The sequence below is a fragment of the Ranitomeya imitator genome, chromosome 4 (assembly GCF_032444005.1).
Source record: "Ranitomeya imitator isolate aRanImi1 chromosome 4, aRanImi1.pri, whole genome shotgun sequence".
Classification (NCBI taxonomy): Eukaryota; Metazoa; Chordata; class Amphibia; order Anura; family Dendrobatidae; genus Ranitomeya; species Ranitomeya imitator.
This window is the reverse complement of record NC_091285.1, coordinates 331169640-331192413: the sequence shown is the minus strand read 5'-3', so window position 1 is coordinate 331192413 and position 22774 is coordinate 331169640. Positions and strand designations below refer to the sequence as shown.

Sequence of the window (22774 nt, the reverse complement as noted above, 5' to 3'; positions counted from 1 at the left end):
ATAATTATAGGTAAGAATAGGTAAGAAAGGATAAGTATAGATAATTATAGTTTTGTGATATTTATAGTAAATAAACAAAAAAATATGTAATTGTTCAGGGGTTTCTAAGTCAGAGTAAGCACAGTAGAAATAATCCATCATACATCATTATTACACTTTTTTTCAGTCCTTGTTTATTTGCCTCCAAGTAATCTAGATCATTGCTAGCTTTCAAAAGAGTCAGGGCACTAATGTCCATCACTCCACGTCACTGCACTTCAATCTTGCCTTTAATATCTGATCACTAGGCAGGGTCAGGTGCAGTTTCCCTTGTAAAGGATCATACAAACGAAAAAAAAAAACAGCTAAAAAAATTCCCAGAATAATTTAAATAACCAAAAAATAATTTTATTAAATAGTCAGGAACAGACGGAGGAAAGGGAGCGGGTTACACCCACTAGCACATACAAAAAGTAGGATGCTCACAAGGACATTATATAGACTGTCAGACAGGCTGGGGATTAAATCCAATATTATAAATTATAGTCACAGATATTGCACATATCCCATATAGCCCAATGAATCAATATCATAACTCTTGTGATATTTATCAATATTAAAAACGCATCAACTGATGCCATTACCCGTAGTCAGCCAGGAGTAGGTCCAAAAGCGTCCTCCCGACGCGTGCGTGTCACACGTATATGCATACATTTATACAATGTGACACAGTTACACACACATCTACACACACATGCACACTGTGACACATATACATAATACACGTATATTCATACAATTGTACAATGTGACACAGTTACACATACATCTACACACACATGCACACTGTGACACATACACATAATACACATATATGCATACATTTATACAATGTGACACAGTTACACACACATCTACACACACATGCACACTGTGACATATACATAATACACTTATATGCATACAATTGTACAATGTGACAGTTACACATACATCTACACACACATGCACACTGTGACACATACACAAAATACACGTATATGCATACAATTGTACAATGTGACAGTTACACATACATCTACACACACATGCACACTGTGACACATACACATAATACACGTATATGCATACATTTATACAATGTGACACAGTTACACACACACCTACACACATGCACACTGTGACACATACACATAATACACGTATATGCATACATTTATACAATGTGACACAGTTACACACACATCTCCACACACATACACACTGTGACACATACACATAATACACGTATATGCATACAATTGTACAATGTGACAGTTACACATACATCTACACACACATGCACACTGTGACACATACACAAAATACACGTATATGCATACAATTGTACAATGTGACAGTTACACATACATCTACACACACATACACACTGTGACACATACACATATTACACGAATATGCATACATTTATACAATGTGACAGTTACACACACATCTACACACACATGCACACTGTGACACATACACATAATACACGTATATGTATACAATTGTACAATGTGACAGTTACACATACATCTACACACACATACACACTGTGACACATACGCATAATACACGTATATGCATACATTTATACAATGTGACACAGTTACACATACATCTACACACACATGCACACTGTGACACATACACATAATACACGTATATGCACACAATTGTACAATGTGACAGTTACACACACATCTACACACACATGCACACTGTGACACATACACATAGTACACATATATGCATACAATTGTACAATGTGAAAGTTACACATACATCTACACACACATGCACACTGTGACACATACACATAATACACGTATATGCATACAATTGTACAATGCGACAGTTACACACATATCTCCACACACATACACACTAACACATAGTTGTACATACAGTACATACACTTATACATTGTATGGGTCACAGTGTGCATGTGTGTGAATATATGTGTAACTGTGTGTCACACTGTATAAAATATATATATATATATATATATATATGTGTGTCACAGTGTGAATGTGTGAATGTATGCGAATGCTTGTGTAACTGTGTCACACTGTATATATATATATATATGTGTGTGTGTATGTGTCACAGTGTGTATGTGTGTGAATGTATGTGTAACTGTGTGTCACACTGTATAAATGTATGTGTATGTATATATATATATATATATATGTGTCACAGTGTGAATGTGTGTGAATGTATGTGTAACTGGGTCACACTGTATAAATGTATGCATATATGTGTGTCACAGTGTGTATGTGTGTGAATGTATGTGTAACTGTCACATTGTATAAATGTATGCATATATGTGTGTCACAGTGTGTATGTGTGTGAATGTATGTGTAACTGTGTCACATTGTATAAATGTATTCATATATGTGTGTCAGAGTGAATGTGTGTGAATGTATGTGTAACTGTGTCACACTGTATAAATGTATGCATATATGTGTGTCACAGTGTGTATGTGTGTGAATGTATGTGTAACTGTGTCACACTGTATAAATGTATGCATATATGTGTGTCAGAATGAATGTGTGTGAATGTATGTGTAACTGTGTGTCACACTGTATAAATGTATGCATATATGTGTGTCAGAGTGAATGTGTGTAAATGTATGTGTAACTGTGTCACACTGTATAAATGTATGCATATATGTGTGTCAGAGTGAATGTGTGTGAATGTATGTGTAACTGTGTGTCACACTGTATAAATGTATGCATATATGTGTGTCAGAGTGAATGTGTGTGAATGTATGTGTAACTGTGTGTCACACTGTATAAATGTATGCATATATGTGTGTCAGAGTGAATGTGTGTGAATGTATGTGTAACTGTGTGTCACACTGTATAAATGTATGCATATATGTGTGTCAGAGTGAATGTGTGTAAATGTATGTGTAACTGTGTCACACTGTATAAATGTATGCATATATGTGTGTCAGAGTGAATGTGTGTGAATGTATGTGTAACTGTGTCACACTGTATAAATGTATGCATATATGTGTGTCAGAGTGAATGTGTGTGAATGTATGTGTAACTGTGTCACACTGTATAAATGTATGCATATATGTGTGTCACAGTGTGTATGTGTGTGAATGTATGTGTAACTGTGTCACACTGTATAAATGTATGCATATATGTGTGTCAGAATGAATGTGTGTGAATGTATGTGTAACTGTGTGTCACACTGTATAAATGTATGCATATATGTGTGTCAGCGTGAATGTGTGTAAATGTATGTGTAACTGTGTCACACTGTATAAATGTATGCATATATGTGTGTCAGAGTGAATGTGTGTGAATGTATGTGTAACTGTGTGTCACACTGTATAAATGTATGCATATATGTGTGTCAGAGTGAATGTGTGTGAATGTATGTGTAACTGTGTGTCACACTGTATAAATGTATGCATATATGTGTGTCAGAGTGAATGTGTGTGAATGTATGTGTAACTGTGTGTCACACTGTATAAATGTATGCATATATGTGTGTCAGAGTGAATGTGTGTAAATGTATGTGTAACTGTGTCACACTGTATAAATGTATGCATATATGTGTGTCAGAGTGAATGTGTGTGAATGTATGTGTAACTGTGTCACACTGTATAAATGTATGCATATATGTGTGTCAGAGTGAATGTGTGTGAATGTATGTGTAACTGTGTCACACTGTATAAATGTATGCATATATGTGTGTCAGAATGAATGTGTGTGAATGTATGTGTAACTGTGTGTCACACTGTATAAATGTATGCATATATGTGTGTCAGAGTGAATGTGTGTGAATGTATGTGTAACTGTGTCACACTGTATAAATGTATGCATATATGTGTGTCAGAGTGAATGTGTGTGAATGTATGTGTAACTGTGTCACACTGTATAAATGTATGCATATATGTGTGTCAGAGTGCATGTGTGTGAATGTATGTGTAACTGTGTCACACTGTATAAATGTATGCATATATGTGTGTCAGAGTGAATGTGTGTGAATGTATGTGTAACTGTATCACACTGTACAATTGCATGCATATATGTGTGTCACAGTGTGTATGTGTGTAAATGTATGTGTAATTGTATCACACTGAATAAATGTATGCATTTATGTGAGTGTAAATATATGTACGTTCAGCATATGTGTGACCGTATTATCTTACAGTGTCTGGATGTGAGTGTATGTACATGTGTGAATATGGGCTAGTTTGTGCTTGCGTATACATACATGTACATGTCATCGTGTAGGTTTTTGGCTCCTGTATACGTCGTCTCCCTGCACCTTTCCAAATACAGACACATAATTAGAGCATATGGAGGGATAACAAACACGGTGCCTTCACACGTACAGATATTTTTACAATTATGGGAAAATCACGGTTCCTAAGAACACCCATTCCCGATAATCGCGCAGTGTCAGTGCGCCCTTAGTTACACATAGGCATTATATAGACTAGAGATAAGGATAAGATAGAAATCTGTATTAGATAAGTATAAGATATTCCATGTACAGGTGACAGGGCCCATCCAGAGCCGACACTGCAGTGACCCAGGCATTAGCCGATCGCCAGCACTTGGGGTCAGGAAGGAATTTTTCCCCACACTTGGGGTTGTTTCGCCTTCCTCTGGGTCACATCTCTTTATGCAGTAAATCCTAGAAGTGGCGCTGAATGATTACATTAAACTAAATTTGATAATAGATAAGAATAAATATGACTAAACCCTATTCATTGTGTCTGTGTCTTCTTTATATTCTGTTCATGCTGCCGGGACTGTTATTATAATTTTGGTCTGCCGGAGTGAATGTTACAACTGGCGAGAAATTAAGAGTTAATCTAAATTTTTATTTGGGTCATGTGATCTCGCTGCTTTTTCCAATGATGACAGGGATGTTATGGCGTCTGTCATATGGCTTTCCCAGACTAATGTCACGGCCCCAATATTCACCACATCATCAGTCACATGTAGTACATGGGATAGGGCCGACACCATCAGGGACTGCTCTGTAACCCAAGTGTAGTCTCCACCACTAATGACCCTGCAGGTCACAGGTCATGTAACATAGTCACCGTACTTACCCCATAGGAGCCCCACACCGTGCACCATCTCAGGAGCCTCCAGCCCATCGCAAATGGAAAGGAGACCAGGTGTAAGGAGATATAATGGGAAGAGAAGATATTAGTGCATCAAGTGATGTATTCGGGGGATATGGATGGAAAAAGGAGGTGTCGCTGGCCTTACAGAACAAGGAGGTATAGTGGGAGGATACAGATGGTGGCAACGGGACGCCACAATGTAAAGTTATAATTGTAGTAAGCTGAACTGGCATCATGACCACAAGCCTGAAAGCCAATGAGTGGCCTGTGCCCAGGACAATGGGACCAGAAGAAATATCAAAGCAAGAAAGGATGCATTAAAATTATGTTCAACACAAAAACATTTCAGGTTACGAGTTGTCTTAGAAACCCCCTTAAACATTAAACAGCCTAATAAAAGGGTATTTCCACCATTAATAGTTCTTGCCTATCCACAGAATATGCCATCACTGCGTCTGATAGATGCACTCCAATTTCCAGTGAATACAGAGATGGACGTGCATACTTGTGGTCCTCTTCATTGATCTCCATGAGAGTTATGGAATATACATAAAAGCAGGACAGGGAACACAGATTCTAAAGATATACGTGGAGGACAAATGTGGAGATGGCATTTGTCAGACATTTATGGCATATTCTATAGACACAAATCTCTAAGATGGCAATACACCTTAAAAGTGGATCTGGTAGCGGTTTCCACTTTACACACTGCAAAACGTATTAATTATGTCTCTCAAATCTGATAAGACTGGTGTACTTACCATGGAAATCATACTCAAAATGGCTGTGTAATTCTCAAATTTAAAAGAACATTTTATCAGTCCAGCTAGACCTAGAGTCAAAAGAAAGTCATTCTCAAATTAGAGGGATTTTCAAAGTCAAAGATGACAGCTTTACTTTTGTGGACCATTATGTATCCTGCCCCCTGGATAATGTCCCTGCTACTGCGAGATGGAGAAATAAAACAAGAACTTACCTTACTATCGCCCACTATGGACATGTTCCAGACACTTTTGCAGTTGCAGAAGCTTATTTATTCCGGTGGTCAGTGGTATCTGGAGGTTGGGTACATGGTGGGTGGTAGATATATGATGGAAACATAGAAGAAATGTTAGAAATGTCTTATATTACTAGTGCACTGATAATTTGCAAAATAAAAAAAATGAAAAAATTACACTCCTCAACAGTGAAATTGCTATACCAATAAGAAAAAGTTGTGGAATTATGGAATCACAGAATGGATAGAAGCAAAATTTCAAAACATCTGTCACAGTATTGATTTCTCAGGGAAAGGGGCTCCTTCACTATCCCTCATTTTAGTGCGTGCCCTAGTCTATCCTGGTCCCCAGATTACCCTGGAAGGTGGAGATACTGGGGTCACGTGCTTTGCTAAATGCTCCTGACTTACTCTTATCTGTTCCCTCCCCCACCCAGGAAGGTGTGAGGCTGAAGCGTACAGGATAACACCAGACAGACAAGGGAAGACAGACAGGGATAAATGAAAACTGCAATCATACAAAATACACCCACCAAGCAACAGAGTGGAACACAGGGAAAGATGAGATAGGTGAAACCAAATAGGAGAGGATGAGGTTGAACACGCAAACTCCACGTGCAGAAATCTCCAGAACAACTCTCCAAATGCCAACTATAAACACCAAACAACTCCTCCAACTCCAAACCAGGCAGAATGAACTATCACTGGCAATTCCATAATGCTAGTGACAAGCATATATACCAGAGGAGAGTGTCCAACACAGAACAGCTGAGGCAATCCATGATGGAGAGCTCCAGGAGATCAACTGAACTGATTAACCCTAGCACAGCCAGAGCAACGAAAACCTGCTCTGTTTAGTATGATGGTGAAGCAGTTCTAACCAGTGCAGGAGTTCGGCTAACAAGACGCGACAATCTTCTGGTCCCTGTTTGTCGCGGTATCCCCGAGACAACATCATGATTTATTCAGTATCAAGTATGAACATCAAGAGAAGAAATCCTGGCACTTACACACCTTGGCTGCTGGAAATGAAGTTACTAATGGTTGTCTGAGGAACATTGTGCCACACTGAATGCATTTGGGCAAATCATCAACATTCTCTGCTAGCAGATCCATGTACAATTGCCGACTAATGACGTTCCAGATGTGGTTAATGAACTATTAAACCACATAGTGACCGAATAATGCCACATACAGAACACAAATATCACCACATGATAACTGGACCACATAGTGCCTGAATAATACCACATACAGGGATAAATACCACACCATGACTGGACTGCACATTACGACATAGTGACAGAACATTACAATACTGATAATTAATAAAAACCACAATACTAACAACACTGTTATTACCACCGGTTACATTATACAGGAGTTCGGTATATAGTATACAGTGTATAGTGTAAGAGTACAGGAAATACAGTGACTCACCAATGACAATATACACAGGAGCTCTGTATATACTATATATAGTATACAGGTAATACATTAATACATGGATCACAGTGACATTATAACCAGGAGCTCTGTATATATTGTATAGTGTAAGTGTACAGGTAATACAGTGATCACCAGTGACATTATATACAGGAGCTCTGTATATAGTGTACAGGCAATACAGTGATCACAGGTGACATTATACACAGGAGCTCTATATATAGTGTACAGGTAATACAGGGATCACCGGTGACATTATACACAGGACCTCTGTATATAGTTTACAGGTAATACAGTGATCACCAATGACATTATACACAGGAGCTATGTATATAGAAGGGGTGGGGAAACTCAGGCCGTAAATGACCTTTTCTACGTCCCTCAAGCGGATTCCTAGGGGCTATAGTGCTTGGGCCAGCAGCTGTGTTTAGATGGCCACCTGTATTTTAATTTGTTCTTGCTCATGGAGCACGTACACATAGCGATAACTACTGGACCCTGAGACACGTACCATGAAAGGATTATGTCCTGACACCAGTACTAGCATCAAGACATACTTTGTGGGCGGAGTTAGCTCACAATTTGTGTAGCCCCCGAAGGATGGTTTAAATATCCAAATGGCCCTTGGCAGAAAAAAGATTCCCCACCAGATATATAGTGTCAGTGTCCAGTTAATACAGTGACATTTTACACAGGAGCTCTGCATATAGTGCATCGGTAATACAGGGATCACTGGTGACATTATACACAGGCGCTCTGTATATAGTGTTAGTGTGACAGTAACACAGGGATCACTAGTGACAGTATGTACAGGTAACATACTGACTTACCAGTGATGTTTCTAGGTGAAGTCCTTCATCTTTGCTTTTCTTCTTCACCTGGCACAGAACGCCATCACTTCTTCCAGCAAGGACTTAACGCTGTAGAAAATAGCACATAGTCGTCTAAAGCTGATCATTTCTAGAGCACATTCCCCACTATGTTTCCCGTCCTGGTCCCTATGTCTACCATCCAAGGACCCCATGTTCTCCCATCTTGGGCCCATATGTCCCTTGCACGGGGCCATGTCCCTTGTCCTGGGCCCCTGTCCCTTGTCCTTGCCTCGCATCAAGCTGCATCCACAGATGGAAAAATAATAAAAGATGCTTCTTACCGTGTGGCACCCTCTTTCTTCAGATGCGGCTCGATCTGTTAAAATCAAAGGCTGGCATCAGTACACCTTTCGCAGTTGGCGCATCACAGTGACATCATACGACTCATGAGGTCACTGTCATATGCCGCCTGTGACAGGTGCACTGACGTCAGCTACAGACCTCTTGACAGGTCAGTGGCCATGTTCACTATTGTGGTGCAGAAAACATGCACCGCAAAACATTTCAGCTGAATGTACATCTGAGTACGCACATTCAGTTAAACCAGCGAGACCCCTCTTCGTCCTGCTTGGGGTCTCGCTGAGGACCTGTGACCCATTGGAGAATCGTTGGGTGGTCCAGTCCGACTCTCAATCTGCATGTGAAGAAAATTGCAGCATGCGCTAGCTTCTTCCATAAATCGCATGAGATTCTCCTATTGAAGTCTATGGGGACGTAAAAAATAATTAGATGCTACACGGAGCCACAGTATAGCAACCGGTTTTAATGGATACATTACAATTCTGTAACATAGGAAACTGTAAATGATTATTAGCTGCTGCTGTAAAAGAAAATTAATTGTATATGGACTGTACAAAAATGACAAGTGAGAAATTAATTGTCCCACTTTTCTGGATGAAATTCTAAATGTTCTTTATACATTTGTGTGAACCTGCTCCGTATTCCCCGTCTGGGCGGACACCATGCACTTCCTGATTCCGTATTCCCGTTATCGGACTGCAGGGTGCCCACCCAGACGGGGAATATGGAGGCTGGGTGTGCAAGGTGTCTGTCCAGGCAGGGAATACGGAGGCTGGGAGTGCAGGGTGTCTGTCCGGACAGGGAATACGGAGGCTGGGAGTGCAGGGTGTCAGTCCAGACAGGGAATACGGACGCTGGGAGTGCAGGGTGTCTGTCCAGACAGGGAATACGGAGGCTGGGAGTGCAGGGTGTCTGTCCAGACAGGGAATACGGACGCTGGGAGTGCAGGGTGTCAGACCAGACAGGGAATACGGACGCTGGGAGTGCAGGGTGTCAGTCCGGACAGGGAATACGAAGGCTGGGAGTGCAGGGTGTCTGTCCGGACAGGGAATACGGAGGCTGGGAGTGCAGGGTGTCTGTCCGGACAGGGAATACGGAGGCTGCGAGTGCAGGGTGTCAGTCCAAACAAGGAATACGGAGGCTGGGAGTGCAGTTTGTCAGTCCAGACAGGGAATACGGACGCTGGGAGTGCAGGGTGTCTGTCCAGACAGGGAATACGGACGCTGGGAGTGCAGGGTGTCAGTCCAGACAGGGAATACGGAGGCTGGGAGTGCAGGGTGTCAGTCCAGACAGGGAATACGGACGCTGGGAGTGCAGGGTGTCTGTCCAGACAGGGAATACGGAGGCTGGGAGTGCAGGGTGTCTGTCCAGACAGGGAATACGGAAGCTGGGAGTGCAGGGTGTCAGTCCAGACAGGGAATACGGACGCTGGGAGTGCAGGGTGTCTGTCCGGACAGGGAATACGGAGGCTGGGAGTGCAGGGTGTCTGTCCAGACAGGGAATACGGAGGCTGGGAGTGCAGGGTGTCTGTCCAGACAGGGAATACGGACGCTGGGAGTGCAGGGTGTCAGTCCAGACAGGGAATACGGAGGCTGGGAGTGCAGGGTGTCAGTCCGGACAGGGAATACGGAGGCTGGGAGTGCAGGGTGTCTGTCCGGACAGGGAATACGGAGGCTGGGAGTGCAGGGTGTCTGTCCGGACAGGGAATACGGAGGCTGGGAGTGCAGGGTGTCAGTCCAGATGGGGAATACGGAGGCTGGGAGTGCAGGGTGTCAGTCCAGACAAGGAATACGGAGGCTGGGAGTGCAGGGTGTCAGTCCAAACAAGGAATACGGAGGCTGGGAGTGCAGGGTGTCAGTCCAGACGGGAACACGGAGGCTGGGAGTGCAGGGTGTCTGTCCAAACAAGGAATACGGAGGCTGGGAGTGTAGGGCGTCCATCCAGACGGGGAATACGGAGGCAGGAAGTGTAGGGCGTCAGCCCACTGTAACTCACTACCATACAATTTCCCCTGTAAAACACATTTGTACATCTCAGGTGGGGATTTACCCCGCGTTAAGCAGGGTCACATACATGCCCTATTATGTAAGATAAGTGACGTCAGCAGCCTCCATAGCAAACCTTGCTAAAATAAGGCAAACTTTCCATAAAGTATCTAGAATAAAGTCTGCACCCATGGCTGTATGTGCTGCCGCCCCTGCGGTGTGGTCCTGCTAGGTTGGGGCTAGCGACACATTATTCTTTAGGACCTTTACATCCAACAAATCAGGACACCGTTTAGCATTTGCACAGATCTGTGACGATGAGAGTTGGAAGCTGATTGGTCGCAATGAACAACGCCCGTTTCTAATCCCCGCCAGCAGAATGCTTAGTCACGCTGCCTTCTCCCTGTGACGCTGCGGCGCATGCGGTCTTTAGGACCCGGCGGCTTAGTACATGACATGTGACTTCTGTGTTGATGCCCGTGTTGGGTGCACGCGGATGGCCCGTAGCCCGCTGCATGGGAGTGTGCTGGGCACGGGCGGGTGTGTCAGTCCCCCGGATCACGGGTGCAGTAAGCATGATGAAGCGGGCCGTGCTCACCTCCTCCGCCGCCTCCAGCCTGCGGGCTCTGCGCTTCGATAACCGAGCGCTGCGCAGTCTGCCCGTGGAGCCCGGGGATGGGCAGGACGAGGACGCTGTGCGGTCGCGGCAAGTCCCCGGAGTCTGCTTCTCTCCCGTGCGCCCCAGCCCGGTGCAGGAGCCCAGAGTGGTGGCGCTGTCCCCGCCGGCGCTGGCGCTGCTCGGTCTGCAGCTCGGGGAGGAGGACGAGGAAGAAGCGGCCATGTACTTCAGCGGGAACCGCCTGCTGCCGGGCTCCGAGCCCGCCGCCCACTGCTACTGCGGCCACCAGTTCGGGAACTTCGCCGGACAGCTGGGAGACGGGGCGGCCATGTACCTGGGGGAGGTGGTGAACCCGGCCGGGCAGCGCTGGGAGCTGCAGCTGAAGGGAGCCGGCCTCACCCCGTATTCCAGGTAATGGGGGCAACAGCGCATGTGCGGAGGGAGTATCGGGGGCAACAGCGCATGTGCGGAGGGGAGTATGGGGGGGGCAACAGCGCATGTGCGGAGGGGAGTATGGGGGGGCAACAGCGCCTGTGCAGAGGGGAGTAGGGGGCAACAGCGCCTGTGCGGAGGGAGTAACGGGGGCAACAGCGCCTGTGCAGAGGGGAGTATGGGGGGGCAACAGCACCTGTGCAGAGGGGAGTAGGGGGCAACAGCGCCTGTGCGGAGGGGAGTATGAGGGGGGGGCAACAGCGCCTGTGCGGAGGGAGTATCGGGGGCAACAGTGCCTGTGCGGAGGGGAGTATGGGGGGGCAACAGCGCCTGTGCAGAGGGGAGTAGGGGGCAACAGCGCCTGTGCGGAGGGAGTAACGGGGGCAACAGCGCCTGTGCAGAGGGGAGTATGGGGGGGCAACAGCGCCTGTGCGGAGGGGAGTATGGGGGGGCAACAGCGCCTGTGCGGAGGGGAGTATGGGGGGGCAACAGCGCCTGTGCAGAGGGGAGTAGGGGGCAACAGCGCCTGTGCGGAGGGAGTAACGGGGGCAACAGCGCCTGTGCAGAGGGGAGTATGGGGGGGCAACAGCGCCTGTGCAGAGGGGAGTAGGGGGCAACAGCGCCTGTGCGGAGGGGAGTATGAGGGGGGGGCAACAGCGCCTGTGCGGAGGGAGTATCGGGGGCAACAGTGCCTGTGCGGAGGGGAGTATGGGGGGGCAACAGCGCCTGTGCAGAGGGGAGTAGGGGGCAACAGCGCCTGTGCGGAGGGAGTAACGGGGGCAACAGCGCCTGTGCAGAGGGGAGTATGGGGGGGCAACAGCGCCTGTGCGGAGGGGAGTATGGGGGGGCAACAGCGCCTGTGCGGAGGGGAGTATGGGGGGGCAACAGCGCCTGTGCGGAGGGGAGTATGGGGGGGCAACAGCGCCTGTGCAGAGGGGAGTAGGGGGCAACAGCGCCTGTGCGGAGGGAGTAACGGGGGCAACAGCGCCTGTGCAGAGGGGAGTATGGGGGGGCAACAGCGCCTGTGCAGAGGGGAGTAGGGGGCAACAGCGCCTGTGCGGAGGGGAGTATGAGGGGGGGGCAACAGCGCCTGTGCGGAGGGAGTATCGGGGGCAACAGTGCCTGTGCGGAGGGGAGTATGGGGGGGCAACAGCGCCTGTGCAGAGGGGAGTAGGGGGCAACAGCGCCTGTGCGGAGGGGAGTATGAGGGGGGGCAACAGCGCCTGTGCGGAGGGGAGTATGGGGGGGGGGGGCAACAGCGCCTGTGCGGAGGGGAGTATGGGGGGGGGGGCAACAGCGCCTGTGCGGAGGGGAGTATGGGGGGGGCAACAGCGCCTGTGCGGAGGGGAGTATGGGGGGGGCAACAGCACCTGTGCGGAGGGGAGTATCGGGGGCAACAGCGCCTGTGCGGAGGGGAGTATGGGGGGGGGGGGGCAACAGCGCCTGTGCGGAGGGGAGTATGGGGGGGGCAACAGCGCCTGTGCGGAGGGGAGTATGGGGGGGGGCAACAGCGCCTGTGCGGAGGGGAGTATGGGGGGGGGCAACAGCGCCTGTGCGGAGGGGAGTATGGGGGGGCAACAGCGCCTGTGCGGAGGGGAGTATGGGGGGAGGGGCAACAGCGCCTGTGCGGAGGGGAGTATGGGGGGGCAACAGCGCCTGTGCAGAGGGGAGTAGGGGGCAACAGCGCCTGTGCGGAGGGGAGTATGAGGGGGGGGCAACAGCGCCTGTGCGGAGGGAGTATCGGGGGCAACAGTGCCTGTGCGGAGGGGAGTATGGGGGGGCAACAGCGCCTGTGCAGAGGGGAGTAGGGGGCAACAGCGCCTGTGCGGAGGGGAGTATGAGGGGGGGCAACAGCGCCTGTGCGGAGGGGAGTATGGGGGGGCAACAGCGCCTGTGCGGAGGGGAGTATGGGGGGGCAACAGCGCCTGTGCGGAGGGGAGTATGGGGGGGCAACAGCGCCTGTGCAGAGGGGAGTAGGGGGCAACAGCGCCTGTGCGGAGGGAGTAACGGGGGCAACAGCGCCTGTGCAGAGGGGAGTATGGGGGGGCAACAGCGCCTGTGCAGAGGGGAGTAGGGGGCAACAGCGCCTGTGCGGAGGGGAGTATGAGGGGGGGGCAACAGCGCCTGTGCGGAGGGAGTATCGGGGGCAACAGTGCCTGTGCGGAGGGGAGTATGGGGGGGCAACAGCGCCTGTGCAGAGGGGAGTAGGGGGCAACAGCGCCTGTGCGGAGGGGAGTATGAGGGGGGGCAACAGCGCCTGTGCGGAGGGGAGTATGGGGGGGGGGGCAACAGCGCCTGTGCGGAGGGGAGTATGGGGGGGGGGGCAACAGCGCCTGTGCGGAGGGGAGTATGGGGGGGGCAACAGCGCCTGTGCGGAGGGGAGTATGGGGGGGGCAACAGCACCTGTGCGGAGGGGAGTATCGGGGGCAACAGCGCCTGTGCGGAGGGGAGTATGGGGGGGGGGGGGCAACAGCGCCTGTGCGGAGGGGAGTATGGGGGGGGCAACAGCGCCTGTGCGGAGGGGAGTATGGGGGGGGGGCAACAGCGCCTGTGCGGAGGGGAGTATGGGGGGGGGCAACAGCGCCTGTGCGGAGGGGAGTATGGGGGGGCAACAGCGCCTGTGCGGAGGGGAGTATGGGGGGAGGGGCAACAGCGCCTGTGCGGAGGGGAGTATGGGGGGGCAACAGCGCCTGTGCGGAGGGGCGTATGGGGGGAGGGGCAACAGCGCCTGTGCGGAGGGGAGTATGGGGGGGGGGCAACAGCGCCTGTGCGGAGGGGAGTATGGGGGTAGCGCCTATGCGGAGGGTGGTACTGGGGGAGGGGGCGGGCAGTGCTTATGTGGAGGGTGGTATATAAAAAAATTAGTCTGCACTCTGCTAAATATAGGGAAGATGCTGGTGTAACGGACACAAAGTCCCCAATACAATAGCAAGGGAATACACCGCACTCACGGATGGAATGTTTTGCAAATAAGTATAACAATTTTATTTATGTACATAGACATTAACAATGCACAGCTAGGTGCGGGAGCGCCGCTATTCCAGAATCTGCCACCAGGATCTACTTATCTAGCGACAGCTGGCCTCATACTGGATACGTCCTACACTTATAGCATATCGACTGAGTTCATAATTCTATCCCGGCTGGGATATTGTCTATTCTGTCCATTGCAGACTAGGAAAGATTATGATTAAGAACCCGGTTGGGTTCGAAACGTCATTTATTTTTCTGTATGCCTTCTGCTGCATGTTCTTGCATTGTTAATGTCTATGTACATAAATAAAATTGTTATACTTATTTGCAAAACATTCCATCCGTGAGTGCGGTGTATTCTCTTGCTATTATTATGTGGAGGGTGGTACAGGGGGGCAGCTTGGGTGCTGACGGTCCCTGCTCCTGACAATCTGCACTTTCTGAATAATCTCATACTGAAGCCATGATGACAGCTATTAGTAACAGCGCTGGCACGTTTTTATGCCGCCATACTAGTCCTCATTCTCGGCAGCACATCGTCCGGTGTAAGCAGAGTATATGCTGCCGATCAAAGGATGCTGTGTGGGGATCATATTAGACATCGTCCTGTTGACCTGTTCATGGCCAGTCAGCCCATCTCTGCCATATAGAATGCTCACTCTGACCACATAGAGGACCATGTTCTCGGCAGCACACCACCTGTTTACTTGGGGTCATGTGCTGCCGATAACCATGATTTTCCTATCGCCACGACAGCACCCCTACGAGAGAGGGGATCCGCCCACCTTCCGGACAGGAACCTACAGAATTTAAAGGGGCGGTCCCCCTCACCACTCCACTCCAGTTTGGGTTCCTGTCCGGACGGCGGGAGCCTGCAGCAGCAGTCTTACCCGGGCCTCCATGCCTCCGCGCGGTATCTGTTAGGAACGGCGGAATCGGGGGCTCGGAAGCAGCGTCGGGGGTGTCCTGCGTGCAGACCCCCCCTCGTCTGGCCGTGAGGAGCGCGTCCCAGGAGTCGGGCAGTGCCGTCCTGGACCGCAGTTGAGCGCGGTGTGCAGCGTCCACACCGGCGCAGGTGAACCCGGAAGTAGTTGGTACGCTTCCGGGGTAAGCCGGGGGAGGAGCGCTGCAGCGCTGTAAAAGAGCGACGCCTAGGGTAGGAGGCGCGCAACCATGTCCTCAGTAGGGGACGCCGAGCACCCTCATGGAGAGGGAATGGAACAGCGCAGTAAGAGCGGTAGCGGCCGCTCAAGGAGAAGCAGCAGCAGCAGCGTGGTACGGGGGCAGCAGCGTGCGAGCGCCCCAGCGTCACATTTGGATCCTACTCCTCCAGAACCGGTATTCACAGGATCAGCCTTATGGTGAGTGTTAAATCAGACACCTGGTGCTGATATGGTCTGTTATTTGTGCTTTGTTTTAGGGGAAAAAAGACCACAAAATCTAAGCACAAGCAATGTGCTCTATGCATGACACCAATGCCTGACAGTTATACCAAAAGGCTGTGTCAGGCTTGCATATCTCAGACCTTAGAAGAGGAAGCTCCCCTTCGGTCATCAGACCTTAGAGTGGTCATCAGGGAGGAAATTAGCTATTCCCTTAGAGGCAGCCGCCAGGAAAGGTCGGGCAGGGACATATCGCCAGGATCTAGTCTGTCCCTGCAAGAAGGGGAATGTTCCCGCTCCTCATCTCCATCCTCCTCAGATGAAGAGGGAAGGCCTTGCTTCTCGGTGGACAACATGGACATGTTAGTTAAAGGAGTCCGAGCTACCATGGGTGTTGCAGAGAGCAAGGAACCAAGGTCCGCAGAGGACATAATGTTTGCGGGCTTGTGCCAGAGGAGTCGTAAGGCGTTCCCGGTGGTGGATACGGTTAAGACTCTTATAAAGAGAGAATGGGATAAGCAGGATAAGGGTTTCCTTCTGTCATCAGCTAAAAGAAGGTATCCCTTTGAAGATAATGAGCTGGCAGAGTGGATGAAAGTCCCGAAAGTGGATGCAGTGGTGGCTTCTACGTCTAAAGCCGGTACCTTGCCGCTGGAGGACGTGGGCCTTCTGAAAGATCCATCAGATAGGAAGGCGGACATGTTTTTGAGGAAAGTATGGGAATCAACTGCAGGGGCGTTTAAACCTGCTATCTCTAGCACGTGTACGGCTAGATCCGTCATGGTGTGGATATCCCAACTGGAAGAACAGCTGAAGTCCAAGGTGCCCAGAGACAAGATGTTGAACTCACTGTCGCAAATACGTGAAGGGGTGGCGTATTTAGCGGATGCATCAGTGGATTCTTTAAAATTGGCGGCAAGATCAGCAGGTCTCTCAAACGCTGCTCGCCGAGCCCTATGGCTTAAGACCTGGAAAGGGGATGCCCAGGCGAAAGCTAAACTGTGTACAATACCGTTTAGGGGTGAGTACCTGTTTGGCCCGGTATTGGATGATATCCTAGCTAAGGCTGAGGATAGGAAGAAAGGATTGAAAGCTTTAGGAAAACCTACCTTTAGGAATACCTTCAGGAGACGCTTCCAATACCGAAGACCTTACCACAACCGAGACTGGGAACCATCAGACCCAAAAAAGAAAGGTTCGGACTTTAATGCTTCGTCATCTTCCTCAAGAAGAAGAAGAAACTATCGTTAATAGAGATCTTCCAGTAGGGGGCAGGTTAAAATTCTTTTATGCTCAGTGGGCCAAAATAACTTCGAGCAATTGGGTTCTGGGTATAATCAATTCAGGGTTAAAATTAGAGTTCCGGGAAAGACCTTCTGAATTTTATATCTTGACTGCCCCTGATTCCTTAGACCAACAAAAGGCCCTTGAAAAAGAGGTCCAAATGTTAAGACGGAAGAAAGTCATAGTGGAGGTTCCAAAAGATCAGCAGGGGAAAGGGTTCTATTCCCCTTTATTTTTAATCTCCAAGCCAGATGGATCCTTTAGAACCATCATAAACTTACGGAGATTAAACAAACATCTAGAGTATCATGCCTTTAAGATGGAATCGATTAAAACGGCAACTAAACTTCTCTTTCCCAGATGTTATATGACAGTCCTGGATTTAAAAGATGCGTATTACCATCTGCCCATTCACCAGGATCATCAACAATTCCTCAGAATGGCGGTGCGCTTAAACGACCAGGTCAGACACTTTCAGTTTGCTGCAATGCCCTTTGGTCTATCTATGGCACCGAGGGTGTTTACTAAAGTCATGGCAGAAGTAATGGCCTATGTCAGAGAACAGGATACGTTAATTATACCCTACTTGGATGACTTCCTGGTAGTGGGGAATTCCTCTTGCCAGTGCAGTACTCGCCTAAATCATGTAATATCTTCCTTACAGGACTTGGGTTGGATAGTCAATATGGAGAAGTCAAGACACGACCCATCAACAACTCAGACTTTCCTAGGTATTCTGCTGGATTCGGAAGTGCAACAATGTTTCCTTCCGGAAGAGAAAAAGCAGAGGATTGTGCACAAAGTCAGTACGGTAACAAGGAAGCCAGATCTGACTTTAAGAGACGCTATGTCCCTTCTGGAATCTCTAACGTCCTGCATACCAGCCGTCCAGTGGGCTCAATTCCACACTCGAGTGTCACAGGCCCAAGTCTTGGATACAGAGTGAAGTCTTCAAGGGCAATTAGGCGGAAGACTCAGGTTGTCCACCGCCACTCTACACAGTCTGAGATGGTGGTTAAACAGAAGACATTTAGGGAAAGGAGTACGCTGGAGTGTAGTACCAGACAACACGGTCACAACCGATGCCAGTCCAATAGGTTGGGGAGCTCATATAGGAGATGTCTGGACTCAAGGGCAATGGTCTCTCTTAGAGGCTCAAGAGTCCTCAAACTGGAAAGAGCTCACGGCAGTGAAGAAGGCCTTACTCAGGTTGCTTCCATCTCTGCAGGATTCACATGTAAGAGTCCAGACAGACAACACAACAGTAGTGGCGTATCTCAACCATCAAGGGGGTACAAGGTCAAGATCCCTAATGAACACCGCCACAGACATACTCGAAATAGCCGAAGCCCACTTTCGCTCTCTATCAGCTGTGCACATTCGGGGAGAGCTCAACACAGAGGCAGATTACCTCAGCCGTCATTCTCTACGTCAGGGAGAATGGGTTCTAGATCGACGGGTGTTCAGACAGATAGTGGACCTGTGGGGATTGCCCGTAATCGATCTATTCGCAACGAGAGAGAACAGGCAGACCAGGAAGTTCGCTTCTCTTCGGGTGGCAGACAAGCCCTGTATAATAGACTCCCTTCAAATACACTGGAATTTTCCTCTAGCTTACGCGTTCCCTCCAATGTGTCTGATCCCGTTAGTCCTCAGGAAGATCAGGGAGGACAGGGCGAGAGTGATCCTGATTGCCCCCTTTTGGCCCAGGAGGGCATGGTTCTCGTTACTCAGGGCAATGTCTGTGTCCGACCCCTGGGTACTGCCGACCAGCCCGGAGCTTCTTTCTCAGGGTCCATTCAGTTACCCCAATGTGGAATCCCTGCATCTGACGGCGTGGAATTTGAGAGGGAGTTATTGAGGAGAAGAGGGTTTTCAGAGGCTCTCATATCTACCCTTTTAAATAGCCGGAAAGAAGTCACCACTAAAATCTATGCTAAAACTTGGAATAAGTTCCTTGCCTTCTACCAAAATCCCTTTTCTGGCAAGGTTCCAATTCCGGCTATTCTGGAGTTTTTACAGAAAGGCCAAGAATTGGGCTTGGCGGTAAATACCCTTAGAGTCCAAGTATCAGCTTTGGGAGCGTTATATAACAGTGATGTGGTGGGAAATAGATGGGTTTCCCGATTTATCAGGGCCACTGAACGTAGTAAACCAGTGTATATTCCTAGATTACCACCATGGGATCTAAATTTGGTTTTAGACGCCTTAACAGAAGCCCCCTTTGAGCCAATAGATTCTGTCTCCATTAAAAATTTAACTTTAAAAACAGCCTTCCTAGTAGCCCTGACCTCTGCTAGGAGAGTGAGTGACTTACAAGCTTTGTCGATAGACCCTCCTTATTTAATGGTCTTTCAGGACAAGGTAGTGTTAAAACCTGATCCAGCATACCTACCAAAACTAGCTTCCAAATTTCATAGAAGTCAGGAAATAATTTTACCATCTTTCTGTGACAGTCCGAATTCAGCTGACGAGCAGAAATATCACATGTTAGATGTCAGAAGAACTCTATTAGAGTACCTACATAGAACAGAACCATGGAGGCAGAGTAGGGCTCTGTTTGTTTCCTTTCAGAATCCAAGGAAAGGGGCGAGTGTAACTAAAGCGTCTATCGCCAGATGGATAAGAGATGCCATATATCTTGCTTATACTGCTAAAGGCCAGACACCACCAGATGGCATCAGGGCCCACTCCACTCGAGCCATGGCCTCATCCTGGGCGGAAAGAGCGGACGTCTCCATAGACGTAATATGTAAGGCGGCAACTTGGTCATCTCCTTCCACCTTTTATAGACATTATCGCCTTGATTTATCTTCAGAGGCCAATTTAGTTTTTGGCCGTACAGTACTTGGTGCTGTAGTCCCTCCCAGGTGATTGATCTTTGAAAATCTCTCGTAGGGGTGCTGTCGTGGCGATAGGAAAACCGGTTTTTACGTACCGGTAATAGGATTTTACGGAGCCACGACAGCACCCGCACATTCCCCCCCGTAGTTATTCACTGGTTTCTGCACCCTTTGGGGAAAGTGTGCTTGTTAAAAAAATCACTCTTTAGTAGGTGATGGTATTTAGTAATGTTTAAGTATATATGTTTATGTACTAACTCAATGGCGGTGTCCCTTATACTCCGAAACACAAACTGGAGTGGTGAGGGGGACCGCCCCTTTAAATTCTGTAGGTTCCTGTCCGGAACGTGGGCGGATCCCCTCTCTCGTAGGGGTGCTGTCGTGGCTCTGTAAAATCCTATTACCGATACGTAAAAAACGTTTTTTTTTTTATGCCTGCATTTAAGCCATTGCTCCTGACAATGGAGCGTTCTGCTTATATGTTGGGCGTCTGCCGTCCTGGTTGGACTGTCCCCTATGGCAGGTGGGAGGTTCGCTGATTGTTGGCGTGTCTAAACAAGCCATTATCGGTGGGGAGACCCCAGACTCCTCTCTGGGTGCCTTCCACACACCACTGTGTCCCACATGATGGACATTAGAAGACATGCATTAGCCCCCAGTATTACAGCCCTGCTGTGGGTACAGGATCACGAGGATGAAATGCTTTCCACCTTCTCAACGTCCTCCATAGTGTGATCGCTGATCCCTAGGGAGATGGGAGGGAGTAAGGGCGATTGTTGTCACATCCTGGCTGCTGTAACTGCAGCTTGTGAATGCCTCCTGAGGCAGCCCGTGGCCTTGTGTACACGGTGTCTGTCGGTCATGGTTTTCCCCATACTTGTGTTGCAGACAGGCGGATGGCAGAAAAGTGCTGCGTTCCAGCATTCGAGAGTTCCTGTGCAGCGAGGCTATGTCCCACCTGGGAATACCGAGCACCAGAGCTGCGTCCTGTGTCACCTCCGACTCCACCGTGGTCAGAGACATCTTCTATGACGGCCACCCCAAGAATGAAAAGTGCACAATAGTTTTACGTGTCGCTGCCACATTCCTGAGGTGACGATAATTTATTGCCATTTTATCCCCCACATAAATGTATGCCATAAGTAATGGTAACCCACCTGTATTTCCTCAGATTTGGCTCGTTTGAGATTTTCAAGCCCACCGATGAGTTTACTGGACGCCGTGGTCCGAGTGTCGGCAGGAATGATATTCGGATCCAGATGCTGGACTACGTGATCGGGACCTTTTACCCAGACATACAGGAGAAGTGTCCTGAGAGAACGCAGCGAAACGCAGAGTTCTTCCGAGAGGTACCGGCTCTTCTACATTGGTGTTTTCTGCTGTCTGTGGCCAAATTGGTGGACCACCATCACTACTGAGCTCGCTGCCCGCGGCTTTACACACGTCTTGTGCACTTTACATTATTTTTATATTTCTAGGGTAAAGTTTGAAACACTTGGAGTAGTTTTATTTTTTTTCCTAAATCAATAGTGCGCATGGAATAAAGGTAATGTCTTTCCCCTCGAGCTTGATTTACATAAATCCTAACCGTAGATGTATAATGCGCTGTATGCTGTGTTCGGGGGGAAAGGGGGCTGTATTACCCCACCTCAATTCTTTACACAGCAGTTGTTTTCCTTCTGAGTCAGGAGGCGCTGTTATATTAAAGGGCTGGTCTGAAGGCAAAGTAAATTTCATCTTAACCCCTTCAAGATCTGGGCATTTTCCATGGTTTTGTTTTTTGCTCCCCTTCTTCCCAGAGCCATAACTTTTTTTTTTTTTTCCCCCGTCAATATGGCCATGTGAGGGTTATTTTTTTGCGAGTTGCACTTTTGAACAACAGCATTGATTTTGCCATATAATGTACTTGAAAATGGGGGGGGGGGGGGGGGATTCTAAGTGCGGCGTAATTACAAAAAAATTGAAACTCCACGGTGTTTTTTTCTGTTTTCTTTACCATGTTCACTAAATGCTAAAACTGACCTGCCATTATGATTCTTCAGGTCATTGCGAGTTTGTAGATACCAAATATAGTATATATAGTATAGTGTATGTATAAGTTTAAAAAAAAAAAAAAGCGCCATTTCTCGAGACCTGCAAGCATCTGCATTTTTCAAGATTTGGGGCTGGGTGAGGGTTTATCTTTTTTTGCACCAAGCTGACGTTTTTTATTGATACCATTTTGGGGTAGATACGATGTTTTGATCGCATTTTATTGCAATGTTGTTGCGACCAATATAAGTTATTCTCATTACGTTTTCCAATTGGATCAATTTAGTTTATATTTTGATATCTGGTGTTTCTGATTGCAGTTCTACAAAGTATTTGTATTTAAAAAGAAACAATATTTTGAGTGGAGCAAAAGGGTGATTTGTACATGCTTGGATACTCAAAGCAAGGATCATCAGGGGCAGAGGCTTGGATCACTGTTACAGCAACTTCATAGTTTCTGTTCTGCCCCACTTCATTGTGCA

At 48.1% G+C, this 22774-nt stretch overlaps 1 protein-coding gene across 1 annotated transcript in view; it reads left to right on the top strand.

Moving 5' to 3' along the window:
* The first annotated feature begins 11174 nt into the window (after positions 1 to 11174).
* LOC138676075 (protein adenylyltransferase SelO, mitochondrial-like) overlaps positions 11175 to 22774 on the top strand; it is a 35998-nt gene continuing 24398 nt past the window's right edge. Inside the window, exons 1-3 of the mRNA XM_069764936.1 lie at positions 11175 to 11758; positions 21150 to 21353; positions 21433 to 21610. Of these exons, the coding sequence (XP_069621037.1) occupies positions 11202 to 11758; positions 21150 to 21353; positions 21433 to 21610 (939 nt within the window). The 5' untranslated portion in view covers positions 11175 to 11201. The remainder of the gene's footprint in view (positions 11759 to 21149; positions 21354 to 21432; positions 21611 to 22774) is intronic.